This window comes from Sminthopsis crassicaudata, chromosome 3, assembly GCF_048593235.1.
Source record: "Sminthopsis crassicaudata isolate SCR6 chromosome 3, ASM4859323v1, whole genome shotgun sequence".
Lineage (NCBI taxonomy): Eukaryota > Metazoa > Chordata > Mammalia > Dasyuromorphia > Dasyuridae > Sminthopsis > Sminthopsis crassicaudata.
In genome coordinates, this window is record NC_133619.1 from 622,754,767 (window position 1) to 622,769,421 (window position 14,655).

The following is a 14,655-nucleotide window of genomic DNA, read 5'->3' on the forward strand; positions in this document are numbered from 1 at the left end:
TAAAATTGAACTGGATAACCTTTAAGGTCCCTTCCAGCTCTAAATCTATGATCCTATTTTGGTACATACATCCCATTAATCTGAATTTATGAGATCTCATATAATATACAGAGAAGATTATTATCTTAACTCCCAGGCCTGGCTTCTCTAAGGTACTCCTTGACAGCACTCCGGAAATCTATCCCGAACACTGTTCTTGTGCAGTGGGCAATGATGTGTAGATGGGCGGCAGCTTTGGGGCTGTCTCATACTTCCTTTCAGCCAGGGACCCAAGGACAGAATTCATGCTGTGTAACATATTGATAAAGCATCAAGTATATCTTATCAACAACCTTAAGGGTGAGGAAAGTGTGCTCCTGGGAAAAGTCAGCAGGGTCCATAGGACAGATGGACTATGTTACCTAGAGTAATAAACTACCACTGACTCCATCCTACTGGAAATAGTCAGAGACAGGGAGCATTCCTTGATTGTTCACCTGGGGAACAGGGGACCTGGGCAGCTCTGCTAAAAGAAGGATGGAAAAGCAAGAGCTAGAGATTTTGCCACCTGAACCACCCAGAAAGGGGGTAAGTCCTAAGTTCAGGGCACTTGCCCCTTCTCCATCAGATTGAGGGACTTCTCCAGGCTAAGGCTGAGGGCTTTGGGTCAGATATATTGCTTCCTACAGGATTGTAGAACCCTAGCTCTGAAACTGAAAGTAATCTCAGAGGTCAATTAGCCCAATTCTCCCATTTTACAGATAAGAAAATTGGAGTCTGAGGAGATTGAATTACTTGTCTAAGGTAGGAACAGGCAAAGCTGGGATTCAAACCTAAAACTTTTGGCTTTAAATCTGACCCTTCTCCTATACCGAGATGAGTGGCTGTTTAATACTAGTAGAGTTCTCTGGGAATTGCTTGAAATTAAGACTTTTTTTTTTAAAGGAAGGAAGAGAAGGACATTCTGCATTCAGCTATTAGAATATCCTGGAAGAAACAAAAAACCAATTACTCTGAGAACAAGAACTATTGACTGTGATTATACGTCAATGGAAACCCACCAGCACAGCACACCTGGAACAATAGTCAAGAAGTTAACAGATTTCCCCATAGTCAGACAGCTTAGAAACATCAGGGACAGCACTGAAATCTAGGTCTCTCTGTCTCTCGTGTGATAATTGCTGTGATGATAATGATGATAATGAAAGAAATGGCACTTCCATCCCAATGCATCCCAACTTAATTACAAAAGCAATCATTTGTATGCACCTGTGTTTGCAAAACAAACAACAACAAAAATGAGAGAATATTTGCACTATGCACTGTACACAACCATAGACTGGGGGGAGTACTGCTGCTTGACTCCCAAAATCCAAGAAAGTTTGCTTTGCCTTTTTTATGGTCATTGATATGTCCATGGAGAGGGGACAAGCTGTATCCCTAGAATTAGCCTGAAAAAAAGAGGATTAAGATGGAAAATCTGAGTAGCATCCTTCTGGCACCTATGAAAAGACATGGAAAATTATGAGGTCTGAAGGGAAGGTAATACATTTGAAGGATGTTGATGAGAATTCCAGCATTGTTATGGTCAAATCATTGATTAATCAAGATTGTATGGTCCAAGGGGAAGGTGCTGGATTTGAAGGATGTTGATGAGAATTCCAATGCTGAATTCCAATGCTGTTATTGGTCAAGTCATTTAACTTTCCCTGTCTCAGTGCACTTCTATGGAAAATGAGACATTGGATTAAGCTGGAGTTCTGAGCCTGGGCTCCAGGATCTTGTTTTATTTATCTTTTGATAGCTATCAAAGATAGCTTATTTATCTTTGATTACATTTTCGGATTTCAGTATAATTTGCTTATTACTAAACATATGTATTTTATTTTATTCTTTTAAAAAAGAAGAACTCCTTTGCTTTTACCAGACTGTCAGACACAAGAAAGTCTCAGAACCCCTCAGTGGGAGGATCTCTAAGTCTATGGCCCTATAAATGTTGCTTTGTAGGCACAAGGAAGAAAAAACTTTTCTGACTTCCATCATTCCCCTTCCCCTGCTCCCATAATAAGCCTGAAACGATAAAAAACTGTCCTGTGTCCCCCAGCCCTGGATGAAATGGTTCTTTTCTTCTACAGAGGCTCACTCTTGCGCTGGCCCTGGCAACCCTGGCAGCTGCCTTTGGATCAGCTTTCCAGTATGGCTACAACATCGCAGTGGTCAACACACCTCACAGGGTAGGCTGGGGCCCAGGTTGGGGATGACCTGAGATCAGGGAGAAAATAGAAGGAGAAGAAAGGACTCGGGGAAAGTGGGAACCTCAGTCTCAACCTAAGGGACCCTCGTGCCCTGAGCTCAAGGCACTGTAGCCACTTGGAGAAGTGGGAACCAAATACAGGTAACCCCAGAAGTCAAAGTCCTTGCTTTCAAACAACCCAACAATGATAAATGGGAAGTCTTTCAATGATGCAAGGTTAATGTGGCAAGGAGTGCTAGGAAGCTCACTTGGTGAAGTGAATGGAGTCACCCCAGCAGACAAAATCACACATTGTCAGAATGTGAAAGGACCTCACAGGGCATTTAGTTCACACTATAACTGACCAGGACATACCTGGTCTCCCAAGAAACATACCCCCCATAACCCCCAAGAAGCAGTTTGAAGGCAGAGCTTTGTTTGGGGGTTTTTGTCTTTATAACAATCAATCAACAAGCATTGACTAAGTTCCTATTATGTGACAGGCTCTGTGCTAGGCACTGGGGATATAGACAAAACTGAAACAGTACCTGCCCTCAAGAAGCTTACATTCTAATAATAGCTAAGAATAATAATCAGAGTTTTCCAATTTGTAGAGTGCTTTACAAATATTATGTCATTTGAGCCTTACAACAAACCTGGGAGGTAGGTATTATCCTGGATTTAGAGATGAGGAACTGAGGCAAGCAGAGATTAAGGGACCTTCCCCAGGATGACATAATTAATAGATATATTCCAGAGGTTTACGGCATTTTTTCTCAGACACAACCAAGGAAGAAAGCTCCAAAAAAGAAAATAACTCACAATGGCTGGTTAGTCACTTTTGGATAAACATCAATTTCAACTCCATAGCCAATCAAAAGACTCATCTTCACAATGCTATTATGGGTCAACCGGTCAAGAAATAGTGCCTGTCCTCAGGGAGCTTCCATTCGATTTTTCCATTGTTATATATCATCATATCTTTCTAGAAGCAGGATCCCCAGCCAGATGGGGATTGCACCAGCAGCCAAGCACACAGTGCATGTTCATCCCCTTCCCCAGTTATGTACAGGATATAAAAAGAATATAGGGGATAATTGGTGGTGCAGCAGGTAGAGTGCCAGGCCTTGAATCAGGAAAATTCATCTTCCTGAGTTCAAATCTGGCCTTGGACACTTACTAGCTGGATGATCCTAGGCAAGCCACTTCACTCAGTTTGACTCAGTTTCCTTATCTGTAAAATGAGCTGGAGAAAGAAATTACAAACCACTCCAGTATTTTTGCTGAGAAAACTTCAAATGAGTCATAAAGGGTATACATGATTGAAATGAGTGGACAACAAAATATAAAGAATATATAAAAAATGAACTCAAGGTAATTTGGGGAGGGAGGGCATTTCAAGCGAGACTATCAGCAAGGGCATCATGGAGAAGATGGTGCTGAGCTGAGTTTTGAAGGAAACTAAGAATCCTCAGGGGCAAAGGTAAGGGAGCAAAGAATTTCAGACATGGAAGCCAGTGCAGTGGGATAGAAAGTGGAAATGGAGGAGTGTGTGTCAAGGATAGATTGCAAGAAATCTTGTATGACTGGACTTTGGAGTGTGTTAGACTGGAGCAACCTATTAAAAAACTGCAGAGTTATGAAGGGGCTGGGGTGTGAAGAATTTCCAATGCAAATGGACTTTAGAGTTGATCTTAGAGGCCATAGGGAGCCATTAATGTTTATTGAGCAGGAAAGGCACTCAGAGGTTCACTGATGAGTGTTTTAACACTCACTGCAACATACTTTTAAGTTTAATCTCCACTATTCACATTTTCTCCATAACCTTCTTAAATCTAGACAATCCACAAAACAATAAGATAAAACCCCAATTTGTAGGGTTTGATGATTTACGAGGTCTAAATGCTCACGTTGGAAACAACTCCCTGTAGCAGGTTTCAGTGTACCCAGAAAAGTATATTACAAAACCATATACTATGTAAATACCAGCTATTTTCCTAAAACACAGGGTTGGCTTTAGTAATATTTTAGAAAAATAGCTAGTATTTATATAGTATATGGATTTGTAAAATACTTTATGTATTTTATCACTTTTAAGCCCTGTGAGATAAGTGCTATTATTATTCTCATTTTACAGATGAGGAAATTGAGATTGTGAGGTCACATGGTTTACATAGGGTCACACAACTAGTTTTAAGTGCTTAAAGAAGGATTTAAATTCAGGTCCTTCTCATTCTTAATCCAGTGCTCTCTGCTAACCACTCAGTTTTGCTTTGGCAGTTTTGTGGACAATGGATTGATAAGGGGACAGATTTGAGATAGGGAGAAATCAGAGGTTATTATAATGATCCAGATGGAGCATAATTAGTATTTGAACTAGGGCGGTGGAAGTATGAGTAGAGAAAAGGGTATGGAAGAGATGTCAATGGAGTCAAAAATGACAAAATTTGGTAAAAGTTTAGAAATCTGCAGTGAGTGAGATTGAGGGGTTTGAAATAACACTGAGATTGCAAATTTGGGCATCAGGAATCAAGAATCAATCAAAAAAAAATCCTTTATTAACTATGTGACCCTGGGCAAGTCACTTAATCCCAATTGCCTCAGCAAATAATAATAATAATTATTATTATTTATTAAGTACTCCTATGTGTTAGATATAATGCTAAATTCTGGGAATTCAAAAAGAGCCAAAGGACAGTTCCTGTCCTCAAGAAGTTTACAATCTAATGGGGAAGATCCTTCTAATTGGAATAATTATTTTTTTAAAATTCGAACAATTATGGTACCTTTGGCAATAATAGAGAGGTTCAGAGGAGGGAGAATTGGGAAAAGTTCTTTTTTGAACATGCTGACTTTGAGATGCCTGCCAGGCATGCAATTCAAAATGTTCAATCCTAGATAATTGCAAACTAAAGTGTGAATGAATATTGGAATGAATGCCTTGAGGACTTCCCAAGGCCGCCTAGCTTACTTTGGGACAGCCACTCTTGCCAGGATGTTTATACTGACAACCAACCTAAATTTACTCCTAGATAACGTCTCCCCGGGGCCCAAGGGTCTGACCAACCTTCTGATACCCTCTCCTTCACCAACCCTGACTGAGCAGGCTCTGGATAGTCCCTAGTTTATCAGTGTCTAGAACTGAACACAATACTCCAGATGGGCTCTGACAGGGCAGCTAAAGCATAGGGGCTAAAGCACCAGCCTGGAGTGAAAAAGGCCTGAGTTCTTAAACTTACTGAGTGTCTCTGAGCAAATGACTTAACTGCTACCTGTCTCAGCTTCCACATCTGTAAAGTGGGGATAATAATAGCACCTTGCTCCCCAGGGTTCTTGTGAAGATCAAATGAAATAATAATTGTACAGCCCTCAGTGCAGTGGCTAGTATATACTAGGCATTTGATTAATGTATATTTTCTTCCTTCCTGAAGAGGGCACAGGACACAGGTACCATTGCCAAGCATTAGTTAAGAGCCTTCTGTGTGCCAGGATCCTGGGGACATAAGTTGAAAGAACAAAATAATTCCTTCTCTCACGGAGCTGACATTACTAGAATTTGTCTATTACTTAATATCCACATCTGTTTGTGGACCCCCAAAATAGTAAAAGCCTTGCTTGTCACCAGACTTTGCCCTGCGTGATTCCTGATTACTTAAAAAAATAAAACCCATCCTCCAAGGACTCTCTCCTGCCGTAGATATGCCCAAGAATGTACAACATATTCTGGAAGCAAGGAGTTCAACTCCAACATTTATGTAATACCTACTGTATATACAAAATAGGACCAGCATGGAGGACTAAATAAGGGGGAGTACCCTTGGAGCAAAAAAGATCTGGGCCCAAGTATTAGTTTCACTCTTAATGCCATTCTTCCCTTCATATATATACATATATATATATATATATATTATTATTTTTATTTTTTTTTTTTTAGTTTTTCCTGAAAAAGAATGTAAGCTCCTTGAAGGCAAAACCAGTCCCTTATTTTATCTCTGTATTACTAACCATTAGCTCACTTCTCAGCACATGGAAAGTACTTAATAAATGCTTGTCGGTTTGATTTGTCCCCATCATACCTCTGACCCCTATGGATTGAATGAGTCCAGCTACTTCCACTTTTCATAAGACTTTGTCATAATTATTAGGGCCTATGTGCTAACACAGTGGAAAGAGCATGAACTTAGAATCAGAGAATCAGGATGTGAATTCAAATCCTACCTCTAATACTTCTTACTTGGTGACCCTGGGCAAACCACTCACAGATCTTCTCTTGGTTAACTGCAAAATAAAAGCTTTGAATTATATGAGTTATGGGTCCCCAGAAGCTCTGGACCTACTATCCTGTGAATTGCCAGCTTGTACTAGCAGAGGGAATTTTCACACCAGGAATTCCCCACACCAAATTTCCTCTATCATACAGTGAAAGACTCTATACTGGGCACTGAGGACACAACAAAGATAAAAATTAGGCCCTCATTCAAACCCTTAAGGAATTTACATTCTATTCCCAAAAAGAATTCCAAAGGGACTTTAAACAATGGCTCCATAAATAAGAGAGTCACCTCCCAAGACTGTATATCAGACCCATACCAAGAAACCCAATCACTTCCATTTAAATTGTCTTAGGAAGATTCTGAAGATCACCTGGCAAGATAAGGTACCAGATCCTGAGGTCCTGTATCGAACTAAACTGCCAAGCAGACTCTACTACAGAGAGCACAACTCAACTCTGTGGGGGAAACTTCAGTTGGGGAGCAATATACTAATGATGACTGGTAAAGGAAATTGAAAGTCATCAGATAGATAGGAAGAGACAGACAGACAGGGAAGGGAGTGAGAGAGAAGAGGGAGAGAGACAGAGACAGAAAAGAGATTGTGAAAGAAGGAGAGAAAAACAGAGAGACAGAGAGAGACCAAGACAGAGGGAAAGGAGAGAGGGACAGAGATAGAAAGAAAGAACGACACAGAGAAACAGAGACAGACAAAGAGAGACAGAGAAGAGATTGTGAAAGGGGAAGAGATAGAGGTAGAGAGATGGAGAGTAACAGAGACAGACAGACAGAAAAGAGAGGGAAGAAGACAAAGACGAAGAAGATGAAGAAGAAGACGAAGAAGACGAAGAAGAAGAAGAAGAAGAAGAAGAAGAAGAAGACGAAGAAGAAGAAGAGAAGAAGAAGAGAAGAAGAAGAGAAGAAGAAGAAGAAGAAGAAGAGAAGAAGAGAAGAAGAAGAAGAAGAAGAAGAAGAAGAGAAGAAGAAGAAGAGAAGAAGAAGAAGAAGAAGAAGAAGAAGAAGAAGAAGAAGAAGAAGAAGAAGAAGAAGAAGAAGAAGAAGAAGAAGAAGAAGAAGAAGAAGAAGAAGAAGAAGAAGAAGAAGAAGAAGAAGAAGAAGAAGAGAAGAAGAAGAAGAAGAAGAGAAGAAGAAGAAGAAGAGAAGAAGAAGAAGAAGAAGAAGAAGAGAAGAAGAAGAAGAAGAAGAAGAAGAAGAAGAAGAAGAAGAAGAAGAAGAAGAAGAAGAAGAAGAAGAAGAAGAAGAAGAAGAAGAAGAAGAAGAAGAAGAAGAAGAAGAAGAAGAAGAAGAAGAAGAAGAAGAAGAAGAAGAAGAAGAAGAAGAAGAAGAAGAAGAAGAAGAAGAAGAAGAAGAAGAAGAAGAGGAGGAGGAGGAGGAGGAGGAGGAGGAGGAGGAGGAGGAGGAGGAGGAGGAGGAGGAGGAGGAGGAGGAGGAGGAGGGGAGGAGGAGGAGGAGGAGGAGGAGGGGGAGGAGGAGGAGGAGGGGAGGAGGAGGAGGAGGAGGAAAGAAAGGAAATGGAAGAGGAGAGAAAAGAGAAGGGAGGAAAGAAAGATAGAGGGAAGCTAGTAAAGGTGGGGGAGTATCTCAACAATCCAGTACGCAGAGAAGTCTGGAATTGAGGTACATTGCACAGGGATTCTTACCTAGGCATGGGAGGATTCCAAAGCCCCCCAATATTCTACAATTTTGGTGAAATCTTGGGCAAAGAGAAAGGGAAAGCCTTTCCACTTTCTATACCTCTGCTTTTCACTTTTCAGCTAGGTGTTTTCCAGGGTTATTACAGACTGAAAACCCTCTTCCTTGCAAAGCCCTAGCACAAAGCCATGACCTCAGTCAGCCATGTGGGGAATTTAGGCTCATTTGAATCTTCATTTTCCTGAGTCATGTGATTACCTTTGGAATGACAAGACTAGGGGTGTTTTTCAGGTCTTGAAGTCATTTTACAATGAAACCTACTTTGAACGCTATGGCCAGTACATGGATGAGAATTTCCTGTTGCTTCTCTGGTCCATCACAGTGTCCATGTTTCCTCTGGGGGGCCTTCTGGGAGCGCTCATTGTGGGCCCCCTGGTGGACAGGTGTGGCAGGTAAGTTGGAGCTGGGCTACTTTGTTCCCATTCATCTAACTAAATCATGTTTTCTTTTAGTTTCGGTATATGTAAAAGGCAAACAATACATGCCAATAGGCACAGCCTTACTCTTGAGAATCAGAAGATAAGGCTTCTACTCCCGTCTGAGCGGTTTCATCTTGCAGCCTCCTCCTCTATCATTGCAGCCCCTTGCCTCTGACATCCTGGGTTCTTAGGGTCCTCCCAGCTCTGACCTCCTGGGTTCTAAGGGCCCTCCCAGCTCTGACCTCCTGGGTTCTAAGGGCCCTCCCAGCTCTGACCTCCTGGGTTCTAAGGGCCCTCCCGGCTCTGACCTCCTGGGTTCTAAGGGCCCTCCCAGCTCTGACCTCCTGGGTTCTAAGGGCCCTCCCAGCTCTGACCTCCTGGGTTCTAAGGGCCTTCCCAGCTCTGACATTGCATTCTTAGTATCCTAGGTACTTGAGAATGGACTGGCATCCTGGGATTTGGCGTTCTCAAACCTTTTCTATAGGAGGATTGTGAGTTCTAGATTTAGGGCTAAAAGAGACCTCCAAGGCCATCTGTCCAGTCCATGCTGTGGCCCAGAGAGTGGCAATGTTTTGTCCAAGGTCCTGCAAGCTAAGCAGGACAACTGGATTTGAACCCAGGCTTTCTGACTTCCTCTCCACTCAGGGAGTTCCCTGTGAAAGCCCTCCAGTTTCTGTAGAGGGCTAAAACTCTGAAAAGGTATGCTTGAATCAGATAGCATATATTTGGATAAATGGCTCTTCTCACCATTGATGCTTGCTGAATATTTGGTGGTAAGATAATCTTAGAAAAGGATTGGAGGGTGGAGGCCAGTGGCACTTGGCTGCAGGACAAGGAGAAGAGAGGCTGGTGACTCTGGACTCCAAAATCCAGGATTTTGCTCCTCTGTGTCCTTCACTTCTCCCCTTAAAGACCAAAGACTTTAATATATCCTGACTCTGGCTGACCCAGAGGCCCTCCAGGGAGCTCATACTTTACAACTTTCTCTCCACAGTGGGAAATAAACCCATCCACATTCTCCAGCCAATATTTTTCTTGTTTCCAATCATGTTTCTCCCCAAAAGTATCTTTCCACTGCTCTGAATAGATGCTATCTCTATTGCATGTAAAATGCAACACAGTCGTTGTCCTTTTAATCCCTCCTTTCTAATATGATGCTTCTGACAAAGACATTTTCCATGCATACACTATAAGTATAACCTTCAAACTCAATGTTCTTGAAGGCACCTTGCCCAAGAGCAGATGCTCACTAAATATTTATTAATAGGCTTTAATTATCCAGTCAGGCAACCTACTGATTACAGCTGTCACAACTGTGGCCACTCCCTATGGGGTCCTGTTTTCTGACACTGCTGCCCTCCCCAGATTTTGGCTCTGACTCTCCCCAGGAGTCATAGCTTCCTATTTTACTACATAATAAACAATAATAACACTTTGTACTTTGCTATCCTCATACAAACTCATTCCTTGCCAGATGTTCCATTTTCCTGATAAAGAAAGGGGTATAGGTCAGGGTCCTTCCAGAAACAAACCCAGTCCATGCTTACAGAAAGTGATCAGGGAGATAAAGGGATCCTCTATTACTGACTCTATCTTGGAATTCATAAATCTATGGGGCTACATCTCATTTGATCTTTGTGTCCTGAAGAAAGAATTTGATATGGAAAAAAAAATCCTATGACTCAAATTGTAAGATTTGTTTAAAAATCAGCTTTCCAAGAACATAAGTCCCTGTTTGTTGTTTATCTGAAAATAACGCTGCTAATTACAAATGGGTTATAACCTTTTATTAAAGTAGACCTCATTCATGAAAACCTTTTTTTCTAGTACTTAAGTATATTCAAGATTCTTTGTGAGTAGTCTTGCTACTGACAAATGGATCTTATCAATTCACTAAAGCAGGCTCTATTCTATTTCATTACTTAGTATTTAAGTATATTTAAGAGTCTTCCTGAGTAGTCCTGCTAATAATAAATGGATCCTGTCCATTCATTAAAGCAGGCTCTACTCAGAAAACCATTTTTAATACTTTAAAGCAGGCTCTACTCAGAAAACCATTTTTATTACTAAAGTATATTCAAGATTCTTTGTGAATATTTTTGCTAGTATCAATGAATCTTACCTCTTCATTAAAGCAGGCTCTATTCAGAAAACCATTTTTGGTACTAAAATGTATTCAAGATTCTTTGTATTTTTACTAATAACAAATGAATCTTACCCCTTCATTAAAGCAGGCTCTACCCAGAAAACGATTTTTAATACTTTAAAGCAGGCTCTACTCAGAAAACCATTTTTGGTACTATATTCAAGATTCTTTGTGAATATTTTTGCTAATAACAAATGAATCCTACCCCTTCATTAAAGCAGGCTCTACTCAGAAAACCATTTTTAATACTTTAAAGCAGGCTCTACTCAGAAAACCATTTTTAATACTTTAAAGCAGGCTCTACTCAGAAAACCATTTTTGGTACTAAAGTATATTCAAGATTCTTTGTGAATATTTTTGCTAGTAACAAATGAATCTTACCCCTTCATTAAAGCAGGCTCTACTCAGAAAACCATTTTTGGTACTAAAATGTATTCAAGATTCTTTGTATTTTTACTAATAACAAATGAATCTTACCCCTTCATTAAAGCAGGCTCTACTGAGAAAACGATTTTTAATACTTTAAAGCAGGCTCTACTCAGAAAACCATTTTTTGTACTTAAGTATATTCAAGATTCTTTGTGAATAGTTTTGCTAATAACAGATGCATCTTATCCATCCATTAAAGCAAGACTTACTCAGAAAGCCAATTTATTTTGTATCACTAGTCCTGATAATTACAAATGAGTTTTATCTAATAATTAAGGCTGGCCCTAAATTTCTTAACATCCATAGGCTCATGAATCTAGTTGGTCCAATCACTTTGTAGATGAGGAAACTGATGTCTACAGAAAGTGATTTACCCAATGTCAGACTTATTATGTAGGCTAATTACAAATCTATCTTACCTTCACAAAAGCTCCTCATACTTAAGCAAATTTTTTTTTTTCATTTTTTAACATTTTTATTTGAACTTTTGAGTTCCAAATTCTATCCCTCTCTTCTCTCCCCCTTCCCTGAAATGATAAGTAATCAGATATGTTATATATGTGTAATTATGTAAAATATTTCCATATTAGTCATTTTGCACAAGAAAACTCAAAAAAAAAAAAAAGAAAGAAAGTGAAAAATAGCATGCTTCAGTCTGTATTCAAATAATATCAGTTCTTTCTCTGGAAGCAGATAATGTGCTTCATCATGAGTCCTTTGGGATTGTCTTGGATCACTCTATTGCTGAGAATAGCAAAGTCATTCACAATTCTTCGTTGAACAATATTGCCCTTCTAAATAAACTTTTTAAATGATCTAAGCACACTTGCTGAATGTGAAACCCAGCTACTAGTTACTTTAAAGTATTACCTATTCATAAAGTAGGACTAGTAGTTTCAACTATATACTAGTTCCTAAAGGAAGTAGGCCTGAATTTGAAGTGTTTCTTGTGGCTGGAAGTAATGAAACTGCTTTTTCTGCTTTAAAAAATGAAATCCAGGAGGCAGCTATTTGGTGTAGTGAATAGAGAGCACCAGACCTGAAGTCAGGAGGAGCTGTGTTCAAATTTGACTTCAGACACTTCACACTTCCTGGCTGTGTGACCCTTGGCAAGTCACTTAACCCCAACTGCCTCAGCAAAATAAAAAAATTTTAAAATCCATAATTCATTCCTATTCACTTTTCATTCGTTCAGATTTCACTTCCCAAAAAACACAAGTTATCATCCCATAGCTCTCCTCCTTTATTGGCTAAATAATCATGAGAAGTTGGTGCTTCCATTTCTCTTCCTCTTCCTCTATTCTTAACTCTCATAGTCTGGCTTCTAACCTCATCATTCAATTGAAATTTCTCTTTTCAGAGTTACTACAGATCTCTTAATATCCATATCCAGAGTCCTTTCTTCCTTATCTCTCTTTGACACCATCCATCACCTTTTCCTTGAAATTATTCTCTCCTGGTTCTTTTCTTACTCTCCTCATGAGTATTTCCCAAAGTTTTGATCTGAGCTCACTCCTCTTCTCTCTCATCAGTTTGCACAGATTCATATTTTTTGGGTTTGTTTGTTTTTTTGTTTGTTTTTTGGTGAGACAACTGGGGTTTAGTGCCTTGCCCGGGTCACACAGCTAATAAGTGTCTGAGGCCAGATTTGAACTCAGGAAGCTGAGCTCTCCTGATTCCTGACCGACCCTCAATGTACTGTGCCATCCAGCTGCCCCTTTCCATTTTACCTTTGTAATATCTTTTTTATTCATTCCCTTTCCCCTCTGACAATACTATCACCCTGGTACAAGCCCTCATCACTTCATCCTTGGACTAATACAATGTGAATAGACGTCAAATCTCCCCCTACCCCAGCCCCACTCCAGTCCATCCTCCACTCAGCTGTCAAATTGACCATCATCCCCTTTTTCAGTCAAGCCCAGTGGCTCCCTATGGCCTCCAAGAGCAAATAGAAAACCTTCTGTTTGGCTTTGAAAGCCCTTTATAATTTGCTCCCTCCTACTTTTACAAGTTTTTTGGACCTCACTCCCCTCAATATACTCAATAAGCCAGTAACACTTACCTTTTTGTTTTTCTCAAATAAAATAATCCTGGGCATTTCCCCTGGCTGTGTCTGCCACCTAGAGTGTTCTCCTCATCTTCATCTCCTGATTTCCTTCAACCCTCAAGTATATTCCCACCTTCTTCAAGACTTTTCCCAGATCCCTCTTAATTCCAGAGCCCTCTCTGGGTTGTTTATTTCCAATTCATTCTGTCTATAGTTTGCTAATTATTCATATGTTGTCTGTCCCATTAGACTTTGGTCCCCTTTCTTTATATCCTCAGCCACAGCATCTGGCACGTACCTAGCCTTTATCCAAGATGGCCCAGAGAGATTTTCCTTATCTCACGTAGGACCTGAGCTGCTAGGTTGAAATGAAATGGTCACAGAAAGATTACTAATAATTATATTATAATAATAACTCACATTTATGAAGAGGTCATAGCGGGAGCTCTAATTTCTATAAGACCTTCAGGAAATACATGAGATTGTCTAAATGGCAGCCCTATTTTTCCCCCCTTGAGGCTGGGGTTAAATGACTTGCCCAGGGTCACACAGCTGGGAAGTGTTAAGTGTCTGAGACCAAATTTGAACTCGAGTCCTCCTGAATTCAGGGCTGGTGCTCTATCCACTGAGCCACCTAGCTGCCCCCAATGGCAGCCCTATTTTATAGGTGACGAATATGAATGAAGCTACCAACTTCTCTGGGACCTCCAGATTCACTGTGTATCCTCTACTATAAGATTTACGTTCTATTGATTCTCCAACAGTATGACCTTTGGCAAGTCATTTAACTCCTTCGAGCCTCAGTTTCCTCATCTGTAAAATGAGGGAATTAGACAATATCTAAGAAAACATATTCCCACACCCCAAAGGGCAAATCCATTTCTTATCTCTTTAACATATCTCAGTTCTTGAGAACAAGAATCAAGCTCTTGAGCTAGGCAAGCTCTGTTTGTGGCAAAGGAGTCTAGGAAAAGTGATCTATGCAAAGATCATTTGTGTTCCCACTCAGGAGCTGAGGAAGGGAAGTATTTAAGCAATATTTTCGTGGGACTTTGCCAATCTGCTCCAAGATTTCTGTAGAAAGATCAGCCATTACCCCAGACTTAGCCCCTGTCCCATTTTCTAAGATGATGCTAAAGACATACTATTGACCCAGACTAAAAGACTGAATCTCCAGGAGCTTTCATTCTACTAAGGAGGGGTTAGCATATGTATACACAGATCACTCAATCCAGCAGACATTTATTAAACACCTACCCATGTTCCACTATTGCTAAGTGCTAGAGATAAAAAAAAAGACATAAATTGTCTTACATTCTATCTAGGAAACTAGTCCAATCCTCTCATTTTTCTTGAAGAATGATAAAGATTACGAAAATTTGAAATGAAAAAGAAATGGATTGCAGATAGATTGT

At 40.2% G+C, this 14,655-nt stretch overlaps 1 protein-coding gene across 1 annotated transcript in view; it reads left to right on the forward strand.

Annotated features, from left to right (window-relative positions):
- The first annotated feature begins 516 nt into the window (after positions 1-516).
- The window catches only part of SLC2A7 (solute carrier family 2 member 7), a 29,270-nt gene continuing 15,131 nt past the window's right edge, over positions 517-14,655 (forward strand). Inside the window, exons 1-3 of the mRNA XM_074302569.1 lie at positions 517-567; positions 2,115-2,213; positions 8,428-8,588. Coding sequence (XP_074158670.1) covers positions 517-567; positions 2,115-2,213; positions 8,428-8,588 — 311 coding nt within the window. The remainder of the gene's footprint in view (positions 568-2,114; positions 2,214-8,427; positions 8,589-14,655) is intronic.